The sequence below is a fragment of the Zingiber officinale genome, chromosome 2B (genome assembly GCF_018446385.1).
Source record: "Zingiber officinale cultivar Zhangliang chromosome 2B, Zo_v1.1, whole genome shotgun sequence".
NCBI lineage: Eukaryota > Viridiplantae > Streptophyta > Magnoliopsida > Zingiberales > Zingiberaceae > Zingiber > Zingiber officinale.
This window is the reverse complement of record NC_055989.1, coordinates 133,791,858-133,807,954: the sequence shown is the minus strand read 5'-3', so window position 1 is coordinate 133,807,954 and position 16,097 is coordinate 133,791,858. Positions and strand designations below refer to the sequence as shown.

The window sequence follows — 16,097 nt, the reverse complement described above, 5'->3', positions numbered from 1 at the left end:
TGTTTTTTTTTCTTTCCCACTCCATTGTTATTCAATGTGTGAACATTTGAAGTCATATGGTAATTTTATGACTGTTTGGGGCAGGCTGATGCAAAGTAGAATTTATGAAATTTGAATGAACCAGTTATTTCTATTAGTTTTAACATATTGTATGAGATAGTATGGCGCTCCATCTTTTGTTATTTTATCTTAATAAAATTACTATTTTATTAAGAATATGTTCCCTTCACTATTGAAATTATGTTAATATTCTTTTTTTTTTCTTTTCATATTGAAAATAATTTAAAGTTTAATAATAATTTTCATAAACGCATGAATTAGTGATCTAAAGTTTAAGACTTAGATGTGGTGTATTAGTGAAATTTTTTTTTATTAATCAATGATCTAGAGTTCGAAACTCAACTGCTATGTATTTTTGAAAATTTTTCTTATTAATTAATAAAAGATTTAGAGTTAGAGATTCAATTGTTGTGTGTTTTTGAGATTTTTCCATTTTAATCAATTAGAAATTTAGAGATTTTTTAGTCTCATATCTTATAATTAGTAATACTGTGAGCAAAAGAGTTTTTATAAATATCTTAGGTCGGCGATATTAAAAAGTATATTTTTTTGAAATCAAATCCTCTGTCACAAAGATGTCATGATGATCCAATAGATGAGGGGACACGGGGACACAGGAATCTTGGAACAGAGGATCTAATTTTATTTTTATTTTTTTTTTGCTAAGGAGAAGTTCGTTACAATAGCTATTGGGATTATTATTACTACATGTATGTCTGACGTCTCATTAATCTTTCTACATTATTTCACCTAGTATAAGGAGCTTAGTTCATGCAACGTGTATGTATAATCATCAGTATTGTATGAAAATTATGCTGATTTTCTAGTCTGAGTCCCACTGGAGAATCATATGCTACACAAATGTCGGTCGGCAATTGTTGGTGGCCTGTTTAAATCAAGATTCACACACATTTTCTTAGCTGTCGAGCCCATAAAATAATTTGGGTCTAAATTATTACGTACCCATTATATGGCTAACATTACATGGTAAACGGTTACTTGCTCATCCGAGGCATCCTTCTCTTCGAGACGTCCTTTTTTCCGTCAAGGCAATTGGAAGGGAGGTTATCCGCACTAAAGTTTGACTCGTTAAATTAATTTCAGATTTGATTTTAAGCGCAGTGAAGTTGGGTCCAACAATCACTATTATGTGAAAAGGTCACTGCAGGTATCTTTATACAGTCGGTTTCATAATAATTTGTAAAGAGATAAATTAAAAAATTGAACAACCCAACAATTATTATGCCCATTGTCAACGTAGGCTATTAAAGGCACACAAATGACAACCTATTGTCGACATGGACAAGGATTATGGATACTTCCCGTTGACTCAATCGAGCCCAACTTTCAGCGTGCTAAGAGTTAAGTCTGTAAGTTAACATGCCAGGACCGGGGCTAAAGGGTCTAGAATCTGGCCTATTAGTTAACGATCTTGCATTGGGTCCATGAGTTAGTGGTATTTCCATCATTAACGTAAAATCGTTATCTTGGTGACCCCTCCAGAGTGATCACCAATTGTCTGAAAGGGAAGTAAATCATGAAAGATTTTATCCAATAACCCATGCAAGCAAGGGTTAAGAAATCAACAAGACATTTCACTCACATTGGGATTGAATTTATTGACGGTAACACTTTTACATAAACCAACTATATTATACCTAGAAATCGGCCGATTAATTTACGAGCTAAATATCAGCCTATATATAAATGACCTAAATCCGGCCATCAATCTGAGGGCCTAATATCAGCCCATCAGTCAGCACGAATTAGGCCTATTATTCAGTGGGCCATAAAGTCGGCCCATTAGTTAGAGGGTCAAGAATAAATCATAAGTATATAGTTTCAGATATGACATTTTGCCAAAAATAAAAACATATTAATTTTTTTAAAACAATTTCTCTAAATTATAAGGATAATGTTTTTGAACATGATGAAATTTGGGAAAGCGAAAGAAACTTATTAGTCAAAACTCATTCTTCACTTAGATGCTTTTAAAATTTTGAACTTTATCATGGACAAGATCAAAACGGTATAAAGAAGGTATTAAAATTTTATCAGAGGCAAAGAGCGCTAGATTTTTAAATAATTTTTAAAATTGATAGAGGTCGTGAATTAATAATTTTTTAGCATGAAACTCAAGAGAGTAATTGGAACATATTAGATTTGGTTTGAACTTAATATGACTTATTTAGGTCTATTAATAAGCTCATTGATGATTTAAATGTTTTGAACGAAACAACAACATTTTTTTTAGTTTGTTAATTTTTAATTTAATTTAATTTTTATTATAATTAGATATTAAAAAACAGTTTTTTTATTATTAACATTTTTTATAATATATTAACGATTTTCTAAAAATAACTCACTGCAATTCATTAATGGACTTACAAAAACTCAATAAATTTTAAAAACTATATAAATAAATTAAGAAGGTTATTCCTAGTAAATAATATTAATTTTATATAAATTTTAATATTGTTAATATAAAATATTTATAAAATAAATAAGTTTTATTTTATTTTTATTTTTATTAATTTATGTCACTTTTCTTTATTTTTTATACTTAGATATTTAAAAATATATTTTTTAATTTTTTTTAATCTTCCTATATATATAAATTTTATTTTTTTTAAAAAAAGAAATGGATAAATCTTGAAACTATCATGAGTTTAATGATGTAATTAAAAAAATTATGATTATCAATGTCTTTTATATGAAAGTCTGTGATGAAATAATTAATTTATTATTATTATTATTATTTTAATTGGTTTGATTCGATTTAACTTGCTTCAATTTAATATTTTTTAAAAAAAATAATTTAAGATTGAAATAGATTGAAAATTAAGTGGAAACTAAGTAGGTCTTTTAATAAAAAATAAAATATGAGGCATCTTTTAATAAATTCATAAAATTATCAAAAATAGTATGGGACGATAGGATAATGATTAGACCATCTAATAAATAATTAAGGGATTTAAGATTTAAATCAACTATGATATACTCCAAAAAAAAAAATCCTCTAATAATAATTGGTGAAAAATTTTTATAAGACTGGATTGATATCTTCAAAATTAATCAATCAAAGAACTGTATACTTAGTGTTAATTAAAAAAATAAATAAGTAAAACCGTCTAAAATGCCAAAACCTTAAGTTACATTCAAAAGTTATTTTGCGATCGCAATTGTGTTACAAAAATTGTGGGAGAACCAACGACGCTCATTGATTGACAAGTTCGCAAATCTGAAATTTAGCATCTAACAATTTCTAGATTTCAAATGGTTTCCTGCTCCAATGAATTCCCAGGAGCTTCAAGGAAGACTAGCCTAGATTGATAGACAGACGGTTCAATGATTTAGAATTGTCGGTTGGACCGTTCTAAACTTAATTGTTTAAGACAATTGTGATTTATGATTCAAAATTGTTTATTCACGTTTAAATTTATCGTTCACTATGGTTACAATTATTATTAATAAGTAATAATAATTTTATTAAAAAATGATTTTCTAATTTTGCAACGGGAAGATATTTGACTGATTTGTATTTTCTAATTTTACAAATAAATGAAAATAGTATAATATTAAGAGATGAGGAGTAAGGGCATTCCCATACAAGATTTTTAGAGAGATTTATCAAATCAAAAAGTTGAATAAAAAACTCAGGCTCGAGGTTTAGTTCAAGAGCTAGATTTTTTTTTCTTTTAAAATTAATAATATTAGTGGATCAAGTGATTAATTAACAATGATGTTTAGATTTGTGAGGAGGCTTTATTATTATTATTATTATTATTAATAATAATAATAAGAGTGTTGCAGATTTTATGCCTGTGATATGACCTATTAAAAATTAAAAAAAAAAAACATTATTTATAACTCTAATTGCAATGCTCTCAATGTTTACTTTGACGGCTGTGTAAGAGAAGTTAACTTTCGCCTCTACAGTTCGACCGACACCCGCCGTACCGCACGCATCCCACTGTCTAATCTATCAATGCCCGCCGACGCAGGACCCCACTTCGCCTTCCACTGTTGAGTCCCTTTAGCTTCTGCTTGTCTTGACTCACTGATCAATATCGTATAGTTTCAATAACTAAGTAATTAATCCTGATGGACGGAAAATTTCAGTAGAGTCGAATAGTCGGTCTCATTAATCGGATCGAATATTTATGTATACCATCTAAAAAATAAATTAATAATTTAAATAATTGATTAGTTTTGTGGAGCGGTGTAGTTGAGTGTTTGTGGTAATAGATTTGGAGATTAATTTTTAAGGGATGTAAACATATTTTTCTGAGTATACGGTTTCTTCCACGTAAAAGATCGATATGATTAAAACTGCCAATTTAAATAGGGTCGGTCGAGTTAGTCCATTTCATTAAATTATTTAAGGTCGTTATGATTAAAACTGCCAATTTAAATAGGTTCCGTTGAGTTAGTTCATTTAATTAAATAATTTAAATAGATTGAGTTAAAATTTTATTAACTTATTTACTATCTAGATAGATCCGTTGATTCCATGAACAACATGAATCAATTGAGAAATACATATAACTTAAATTTTATATTAATTTATTATATTTTTTGTTATAATTAAAAATAATATTTTTCATTAAATATAAATATCAATTTTATATTTATTTATATTTAAAATATTTATTTATGGAATGATTGAGACTATTTTGTAAAAAAATAGACTAGATGGAAATTGATAAAAAGAAAATCTTTGAAGTAAAATTTAAATTTTATTTATTTATTTTAAATTTTTGATGGCCCATGATTTGATCATCTAATGTAATCCATCTTAAATTGATTTAATAATTTTTAAATCTACCACGGATCAACCTGCCTTATTCTACCATTGCCAAATGATTAATCCTTCATAAGCAGATCCACTATATGGATCATCTAAAAGTTCTAATGGTGTTAATACCTTCAAACTAAGCAAATGAGATCTTCTGTCCTGAAATTATTATGTCCTTGTGTCCCAGTATCGATCGGACGAATTAAATCACATCTCAAAAATACAGTGTACATCATGAAAATATCATAACCGTCCGATCGGCACTGGAACACGAGGACATAATATTTTTGGGACAGAGGATCTCATCTCCAAACTAAGTTATTCATTAAAATCTTCAAATAAATATATTTTTATTACATTATTTAGATTGAACCAAATAATTTAGATTGAATCAAATAATATTTAATTATATTTTATTTATTATAATCTTGATTATATGATTGCTTGATAATCAAATAACTAAGGTTATATAAAATAATTTAAACCAAACAACGTATTTATTAAATAGACATAGTACATCATCACGGTGGGCCACTGCTCACGTGTCTCCCTGCAATTGCAGGACCCGCGGCTCTACATTTATCTCTTTAGTTTACAAATATAGTGAAAGTAATTGTTTATGAGAGTAAATCAATCATATCGTTCGTCCTATTATCGTGTATTTCGTGATAAAATACAGACGGATTAAGTATAGAAGACATTTTTTTCAGTACAGTGGTAGTAGGTATGAGAAATATGATGCACCTAATAAAATATTTTATATCGGTTAAAAATTAATTTTAAAATTTATTAGAAGAAACACACATATATAATATCAACTACACCAACTTATAATGGTGTGAAAGTAATTGTTTATGAATTACAATAATATTGCAATCAAATGTTTATAAATAGATTTAGCATTCACTTACTAAGAATTTATTTATATTCATTTAATAGACACGGATGAATTAAATAAATAAATTTAAATAATTCATTAAATTAAATAAATAAAATTAAACAAATATGTATTTAATTTGTTAATGCTCATAAACTATGTTTATTAATAAATTTTTTTTATCAATTGTTAAATAAATATTTTTTAAAAATAAATAAATTTAAATTATCAAACTTAATAACTAATTAAACACGTAAAATTTTCAAACAATCAAATAAATTTAAATTGATAATATCTAAATGAACCAATCTCAAATCATACTTGAATTAAAAATTTAATAGCATTTAAATAAACAGTAAATTTATTTGACGATGGGTCAGAATTGAATTATAATACTTTTAATTAATAGATAGAGATGATATTATTAAAATATTTTTAATAATAATTTATAAAATATATTGATTGACAAGATTCCATCAATTTAACACTATCCTTAAATAAACTAAATTCAAACTAAACTCAAATTCATCAAAAATAAATTAAATCAAACTTAAACAATAATCTTAAAAGTTATTCTAAAATTTAACGACTTATTTACAACCCTACTTTAATCCCAGATTTATACTTTCATCGATGAGATTGTTTTTCTCTTAATCCTTCCTTTTAAAGAACAGTAAATATTACACCTCGAAGTAAACGATGACTGACAGAATAAATTTATAATAGTAATTATTATTATTGTAATTAAAAACAGAGCAGTGTGCTCCTTGTCGTTACTCGTTCCTCCTGCTATCCACGTCATCGCTCTACGACTCGATTTGCAACCCAAAACAAATTGACCACCCTAATAATAACATTAAATTAAAATGACTAGACAAAATACCGTCCGTCGTCGGAAGAGGATGCATCAGAACTGGGATTTGGTGGGCCACGTCGCCCGATCCAACGGTTAAGAAACAATTCCCGTGCGCTGCCTGCCGTGGTCCCTGAGTCTCGTTCAAATAAACGGCCGATCTGTGCCGCAAGCCGAAGAAGAAGAAGTAGTAGGCGTCGGAGGAAACGTCGGCGGCGGAGGATGAGATGAGGTGGAAGCGCGCAGGCCGAGAAGATCCCTGGCTCCTTCTTTCTCTACCGTTTCTGCTGCTGCTCGTCATCTTCCCCCTCGCCGACTCCTGCTCCGGCCGTAATGGCCACGCGCAGAGGCTGCGACAGCTCCTACAGGCCACTGGAGTCGACGATTTCGCTTCCTTCCCCAACCCCCGCCTCCGAGACGCCTACATTGGTCTCCAGGCTTGGAAGCTCGCCATCATCTCCGACCCAAAGAACCTGACGGCCAACTGGGTAGGCCCCGCTGTCTGCAACTACACCTACGTCTTCTGTTCCTCCCTACCCTCCGATCCAAGCGGCACTGTCGTCGCCGGTGTCGATCTCAACCACGGCGACATCGCCGGCTTCATCCCCTCCCAGATCGGTCTACTCTACGACCTCGCGCTCATCCACATCAACTCCAACCGCTTCTGCGGCACCCTGCCCCGCTCCCTCCGCCGTCTCACTCTCCTCCATGAGCTCGACGTCAGCAACAATCGTCTCTCTGGCCGTTTCCCTGACGTCGTCCTCCGCCTCCCCTCTCTCCGTTACCTCGATCTTCGTTTCAACGAGTTCGAGGGCGGCGTGCCGACCGAGCTCTTCGAACGTAACCTGGACGCCATTTTCATCAACCACAATCGCTTCGCCTTTGAGATCCCCGATAACATCGGCAACTCACCTGTTTCCGTCATCGTCCTCGCCAACAACCGCTTTCATGGATGTCTGCCCGCAAGCCTCGGCAACATGTCTAGGACACTCAACGAGATCATCCTCATGGGCAACCGCCTAAACTCCTGCTTCCCCTCCGAGATCGGCCTTCTTAAAAGCCTCACAGTGCTCGACCTCAGCTACAATAACCTCGTCGGCTCACTCCCAGAGTCCGTCGGCGGAATGTTCAGCCTCGAGCAGCTTGACGTCGCACACAATCTATTCTCCGGTTCTATTCCGCCCTCAATCTGCAGTCTTCCACGCCTGAAGAACTTCACCTATTCGTACAATTACTTCAGCGGGGAACCGCCGGAGGAGTGCTTCGCCCGGCAGTCCTCCTTCAATGACCGGCGAAATTGCCTTTTAGCACGGCCGAAGCAGAGATCGGAGAGACAATGCAGGTCTTTCTTCTCTCATCCTCCAGCTGAATGCTCTTTTTTCAGTTGTAAGCCTTTGGTGCCTCGGCTCCCTCCGCCACCTCCATCACCGCCACCGCCATCTCCTCCACCTCCATCACCGCCCCCGCCATCTCCTCCTCCTCCGTCCCCGACCCCACCAAATCCTCCACCGCCGCCTCCATCACCCACACCGCCATCACCGCCGCCTCCATCTCCTCCTCCGCTGTCTCCTCCTCCGCCGTCTCCTCCGCCTCCATCTCCTCCGCCGCCGTCTCCTCCACCGCCGTCACCGCCCCCGCCGTCTCCTCCTCCGCCATCTCCTCCACCGCCGTCTCCTCCGCCGCCATCTCCTCCACCACCGTCACCGCCCCCGCCATCTCCTCCTCCGCCGTCCCCGCCGCCACCATCACCCCCACCGCCGCCTCCATCACCTCCACCGCCATCTCCGCCGCCTCCATCACCCCCACCGCCATCACCGCCGCCTCCATCTCCTCCACCGCCGTCTCCTACTCCGCCGCCATCGCCTCCTTTACCTTCGCCACCACCGCCTCCATATTGCGTCCGAACTCCATCGCCACCTCCGCCGCTAGTCTATTGCTCAACATCTCCACCTCCGCCCGTCTACTGCCCACGAGCTCCATCGCCACTCGTCTACTGCTCTCAACCGCCACCTCCTCTCAATTTCCCTCCACCACCAAGTCCTACCCTTACTCCAATCTATTCACCGCCTCCATCTTTCACATCCTATCCGCCGCCATCCCCATTGTACTTCCCACCTCCTCCACAGAACTCGCCTCCACCGCCACCTTCATTATACTCCCCATCACCTCCATCCTGCTACCCGCCTCAACTGAATCCCCCTCTTTCGTTGTACTCGCCGCCGCCTCCACCGGGCTCACTGCCTCCTCCTCCTCCATGCATTAATGAACCTCCGCCTACGCCGCCACCTCCTTGCATCGAACCCCCGCCCCCACCATGCATCGAACCCCCTCCCCCTCCATGCATCGTGCCATCGGCAACATCACCCTCGGCATTGCCAACACTACCTGAACCGTCACCACATCAAGATCCATTGCCGGCCGTCGTCGGAATCCCATACACATCACCTCCGCCGCCTTATCATCACCGCTAATATATATTTTTCCTCAGATTTTTCCCCTTCTCGCTCGTCCATCACCATCGATCCTCAAGTAAAATTAGTAATTTCCCCTGTTTTCCTTTCTTTTCTTTTTCCCCTGTTGTCTTCTTGTAATGTTACTCCCCATCATCAACGATCTGTTTTTCTTTTTCCCCTGTTGTCTTCTTGTATAACAAACACAACATCAGATTCCTTCATCTAAGTAAACCATCTGGCTTGCTATCCTTATTAATTATATATATATGTACACTCTTTATTTCATGATATGTTTGATCAAGGATACTCAAATCTGTGTTCTCGATCAACGTGGTGAGGTTCTTCATTTGCTGATTTGGCTCGATAATTTTATGCACAGGATCATCTTAATTTGAGTATGTATGTATATATACAAGCAGTGGACTAATTTTATGGATTATATATAGATCAGCCGTTAATGGTCTATGATGTTTGACTAATATATCTAAATTATTGTTTGAGATTAACAAATTAGTTGAGTATGCAACTTTATTTAATTAAAGCGGCGGACTAGTTTGATGGCTTATATATTAATTAGTTTGAAAGCATTTTGACCATGAAAATGATTATAATTTGTGTAAAATGTACAAGTGAATTAGCTAAAAAGCTCAAAAAAGTGAATTTAAACAATCAAGTCAAAGATCAAAAGTTTTGACAAACAAACAATCAAAGATTATTGCAAATCAAACAATCTAAATTTAGAATGATCCAAACACTACAAAAGAACAATGATTTAGAGACAAAATTTTGGAACAAAAAATATTCATCCCAAAATTAGGATAAATGGCAGCAGACAAATATTTCGTTGCTAAATTCGTCCTCAAATCTGGAACGAATCAAAGATTCGTCCCAAATTTAGGGACGAATCCAAGATTCGTCCAAAAATATTTAAAACAAAAAAAAAATACGGAAGACTTATATATGGACCTAGAGACATCGGAATTTCATGAAATAAATTTCTATGGATTTGTATTATTGTCCTGATCGTAAATATACCATCAAACAAAATTTTTAATTAATATTTTGAGAGATTCAAATTTTTAAATCAAATTTGGTCAAATTAGGATAAAAAAATTCCAACAATCAATATATTTGGTTAAAACAAATTATGTGGACATAATTACAATCAGGACAATGATACAAACGCATAGAAACATGTTTCATGAAACTCCGATGTCTCTAGGTCCATATGTAAGCCATACAATTTTTTTCTTTTTTTTTTAAAATTTTGGGACGAATCCTGGATTTGTCCCATAATTGAAAATATTAAAAAAAAAAAAAAAAAGGAAAAAAACACGGAAGACTTATATATTGACCTAAAGACATCGGAATTTCATGAAATAAATTTCTATGGATTCATATTATTGTCCTGATTGTAAATATACCATCATCCATAATTTTTAATTAATATTTTGCGAGATTCAAATTTTTAAATCAAATTAGGATAAAAAAAATCAAACAATCAATATATTTTGTCAAAAATATTTATAAATATATAATTACGATCAGGACAATGATACGAACGCATAGAAACTTGTTTCATTAAATTCCGATGTCTCTAAGTCCATATATAAACCTTGCAATTTTTTTTTTTAAATTTGGGACAAATCCTGGATTCATCCCATAATTGAAAATATTTAAAAAAAAAAAGAAAAAAAACACGGAAGGCTTATATATTGATCTAGAGACATTGGAATTTCATGAAATAAATTTCTATGGATTTGTATTATTGTCCTAATCGTAAATATGCCATCATCCATAACTTTTAATTAATATTTTGAGAGGTTCAAAATTTTAAATCAAATTAGGAAAAAAAATTCAAACAATCAATATATTTGGTCAAAAATATTTATAAATATATAATAACGATCAGGACAATAATACGAACGCATAGAATCTTGTTTCATTAAATTCCGATGTCTCTAGGTCCATATGTAAGCCATACAATTTTTTTTTTCTTTTTTTAAAAATTTTGGGACGAATCCAAGATTTGTCCCCGAATCTAGGACGAATCTTGGATTCGTCCCAAAATTTAAATAATTTAAAAAAAAAACACGGAAGGCTTATATATTGACCTAGAGACATCGGAATTTCATGAAATAAATTTCTATGGATTCGTATTATTGTCCAGATCGAAAATATGCCATCATCCATAATTTTTAATTAATATTTTTAGAGATTCAAATTTTTAAATCAAATTAGGATAAAAAAGTCAAACAATCAATATATTTGGTCAAAATATTTATAAATATATAATTACGATAAGGAAAATGATACGAACGTATAGAAACTTGTTTCATTAAATTCCGATGCCTTTAGATAGATTTTCTTAAAACATATATAGTTTACAACTAATAAACAAGTTATTATTCAACGCATGTTAGTAGCTAAGTGACCGAGCATGTTAGTAGCTAAGTGACCAAGATCTTAAATTTAGACCTAGAGATATCGGAATTTTATGAAATAAATTTCCATGGATTCTAATTATTGTCCTAATCGTAAATATACCATCATCCATAATTTTTAATTAATATTTTGAGATATTCAAATTTTTAAATCAAATCAGGTCAAATTAGGATAAAAAAATTCAAACAATCAATATATTTGGTTAAAAATATTTATAAATATTTAATTACGATCTGGACAATGATATGAACGCATAGAAACTTGTTTCATTAAATTCCGATGTCTCTAGGTCCATATGTAAGCCTTACAATTTTTTTTTTTTAAAATTTGGGACGAATCCAGGATTCGTCCCCAAATCTGGGACGAATCATGGATTCGTCCCAGAATTGAAATAATTTAAAAAAAAAAAGGAAAAAAACACGGAAGGCTTATATATTGACCTAGAGACATCGGAATTTCATGAAATAAATTTCTGTTGATTCGTATTATTGTCCTGATCATAAATATGACATCATCCATAACTTTTAATTAATATTTTTAGAGATTCAAATTTTTAAACCAAATTAGGTTAAATTAGGATAAAAAATTCAAACAATCAATATATTTGGTCAAAAATATTTATAAATATATAATAACGATCAGAACAATGATACGAACGCATAAAAACTTGTTTAATTAAATTCCGATGTCTCTAGGTCCATATGTAAGTCATACAATTTTTTTTTTTTAAATTTTGGGACGAATCCTGGATTCGTCCCAAAATTTGGGATGAATTTAGGATTTGTCCCAAAATTTGGGACGAATCCAGGATTTGCCCCTAAATCTGGGACGAATCCTGGATTCGTCCCAGAATTGAAATAATTAAAAAAAAAGGAAAAAAAACACGAAAGGCTTATATATTGACCTAGAGATATCGGAATTTCATGAAATAAATTTCTATGGATTCGTTTTATTGTCCAGATAGTAAATATGTCATCTTCCATAGTTTTTAATTAATATTTTTAGAGATTCAAATTTTTAAATCAAATTAGGTCAAATTAGGATAAAAAAGTCAAACAATCAATATATTTGGTCAAAAATATTTATAAATATATAATTACGATCAGGAAAATGATACGAACACATAGAAACTTATTTTATTATATTCTGATATCTCTAGGTAGATTTTCTTAAAACATATATAGTTTACAACTAACTAACAAGTTATTATGCAACGCATGTTAGTAGCTATGTGACTGAGATCTTAAATTTGGACCTAGAGATATCGGAATTTCATGAAATAAATTTCTATGGATTCGTATTATTGTCCTGATCGTAAATATACCATCATCCATAATTTTTAATTAATAATTTGATAGATTCAAATTTTTAAATCAAATTAGGATAAAAAATTCAAACAATCAATATATTTGGTCAAAAATATTTATAAATATTTAATTACGATCAGGACAATGATACGAACGCATAGAAACTTGTTTCATTAAATTCTGATGTTTCTAGGTCCATATGTAAGCCTTACAAATTTTTTTTCTTTTTTTTTTTTTAAATTTTGGGACAAATCCTGGATTCGTCCCAAATTCGTCCCCAAATCTGGGACGAATCATGGATTCGCCCCATAATTGAAATAATTAAAAAATAAAAAATAAAACACGGAAGTCTTATATATTGACCTAGAGACATCGGAATTTCATGAAATAAATTTCTATGGATTCGTATTCTTGTCCTGATCGTAAATATACCATCAAACAAGATTTTTAATTTATATTTTGAGAGATTCAAATTTTTAAATCAAATTAGGTCAAATTAGGATTAAAAATTCAAACAATCAATATATTTGGTCAAAAATATTTATAAATACATAATAACGATCAGGACAATGATACGAACGCATAGAAACTTGCTTCATTAAATTCCGATGCCTTTAGATCCATATGTAAGTCTTATATATATATATATATATTTTTTTTTCTAATTTTGGGATGAATCCTGGATTCGTCCCTAAATCTGGGACGAATCCTGGATTCGTCCCCAAATCTGGGACGAAATTGGCAACAAACCTTGTTTGATGCATAAAAACCCCAGATCTGATATGTTTGGCTTCTTTTCGTCTCTGTCCCTTACCCTTCGTCTCTGCCCGTGCGACCTTCCCAGATCTGCGCTCATTTCGGCGGCACCTTTGTACTCCGGCGGCGGCGTTGATCTCCGACGGTGGAACCGTGTGGCGGTATGCATCTTCTATCTCGGCTTCTCCCATCTCCCCTTTCCCCTCTCTGGCCGCGCGGACGGTGGCAGCCGCGGGTGGCTGCCGGCAAGCGCGAGTGGCCGCCGGTAGTCGCGAGTGGTCGCAGGTGGCTGCGGACAGGCCCGAGTCGTCGCGCCTGAGCGCGGCCTGGCCTAGTCGCCTCTCCTGGCCGAGTCGGCGCCCCTGGCCGCGCCTGTCCGTGGATGGCGCCAGGCGCGAGTCGCCGCGCCGCGCCTGGCCGTGGCTGCCGGCAGGCGGGAGTCGACGAATCCTGGCCTGGCTGTGGCTTGGCCGCTTTTGGCTGTGGGTGGCCGAGTCGCCGCGTTTGGTCGGAGGTGGCCGCTTGATAGAACTTGGCAGTCACTGGCCAAATCTGGCCGTGACGGGGCGTGGCCACTGCTGCACACGTAGGGTGGCAGCGGCTGCCCACTGTGTCCGCTGTTGGACGCGAGGAATGCGGCTGCCCATGCTGGCCGTGAATGCCCCCGGATGGCCGCGGCTGTCCCCGCTAAGCGCGACAGCATGAAAATTAATATTGTATAAATTTTTATTTAAAATTTGAAAGGTGCTCTTATAATTCATTGAGTTATTTTTGCAGGTATCAATTTGCCGTGATCTCAGTGTACGATCAGGACAACCGTTTTTATTCACCTCTTTTCGGTATTCCTAAGTATATTAATATACATTTTCTTATAAGTTAACTTTAAATAATTAAGTTATAGTTGGTTGATTAATTGTATTCCTTCATTTTGATCTGATGGTCTTTGTTGCTTAGTCTTCAATGATAAGATTTATTTATAGTAATTTTTAATAATGTTTAACTAAATAACTACATACAGGTAAAATGCAGAATGAAAGAAGTTGGATGTATAACAAGAATTTACCTAATCGTCAAGGGTTAACTAATGAGTTTAACTAATGTTTATGCCAACAACACAAGTTATATAACATCCTCAAGCACCACGCCTCAAACCAAGTTTGTGATGCCACACTCCCATGCAAGCAAACTAATTATGAGACTGTTACATTTTAAGTAATTATCTTTCTGGTTACATATGATCTAGTTTATTTGTTTGTTTTTATGTAGGAAAAGAAGACTTGATGGGGATGAAAACTTTTGTGGAATAAGAAGACGACTTGATGCATCTTAGTTTGTTTAAATTCTTGGATTGATGGACTTTTATGGAAACTTGTTGGAGTGTTGAACTTGTGAAACATTTTTGAGTAGCTTAAAGAACAAATTATGATCTTAATTGTATGACTTGTTGGGTTTGAAACATTTGAATTTGTTGTGAATAGATGTATGTGAATTAATTAAGATGTGATAATGTTAATGAGGATGTGTTGAATATATTTGAATGTGTTATTTGAATTTGTTGTATATGTATGTATGGATTGAATTGTTGAAATCAGGTATACTGGAATGTGCAGTTCTGTTTTTAGGAACGAATTTGGCAACAAATAATTTTTGTTGCCATTCTATCGTCACTTCGCAACAAAATATTTTTTGTTGCAAATTTCATCCCAGAAATCGTTGCCAAATTTGCAACAAATATCTTATCCGTTGCAAAATTAGCGACAAACTTAGCAACAAAAATTCATTCGTCACTGAATTCGTCCCCAAATTCGTTGCAAAGTTTCCAACAAAAAATTTTTCATCCCAAAATTGTATGAAATATTACAACAAGTAGGGGGTTTTGTTGCAAATTTGGCGACGAATTTGGCAACGAAAAAATAATTCGTTGCTAAATTTTGTTGCCAAATTTGTTGCCAATTTTGCAACAAAATTACTATTCGTTGCAAAATTAGGGACAAAATTGGCAACAAAAAAAAATTCGACAAAAAATTTCGACCCCAAATTCGTTGTTAAGTTTGCAACAAAAAAATATTCGTTGTAAAATTGTAAAAACTTTTCCAACAAAAAATTTTTTTTGTTACAAATTTGCCGATGAATTTGGGGACAAAGTTTTTTTCCATCCCTATTTTCGTCCCCAATTTCGTTGCCAATTTTGCAATAAACATAAGTTCGTTCCAAAAGTTAGCATCAACCTGTTTGGGACGAAAATTTTTTCGTCCCAAATTTCGTCCCCAAAACTTTTGTAACGAATCTTTTTTATAAATTCGTCCCAAAATACAGTAATTGTTGTAGTGCAATTACAATAAACATTCTATTCTATTCTTCCAATTGTATAAACTTTTTCAATGCAAATATTTCTTTTCACTCAAAATTATTTATATTAAGATGTAATTTCTAAAATTGATTTCAATTTATTCAACTCACTATTTTCGCACTAAAATAATTTTAACACCAAATACTATTTCCATTCAAACACATCCATACCATATTACATCAAAAAAGAATATTCTTT

At 34.2% G+C, this 16,097-nt stretch overlaps 1 protein-coding gene across 1 annotated transcript; it reads left to right on the top strand.

Moving 5' to 3' along the window:
• The first annotated feature begins 6,720 nt into the window (after nucleotides 1–6,720).
• LOC122047349 (leucine-rich repeat extensin-like protein 6) lies at nucleotides 6,721–9,218 on the top strand. The gene has a single exon (XM_042608547.1). It carries the CDS (start codon nucleotides 6,816–6,818, stop codon nucleotides 9,057–9,059), a length of 2,244 nt encoding a protein of 747 aa, XP_042464481.1. The 5' UTR covers nucleotides 6,721–6,815; the 3' UTR covers nucleotides 9,060–9,218.
• The last annotated feature ends 6,879 nt before the right edge of the window (nucleotides 9,219–16,097 follow it).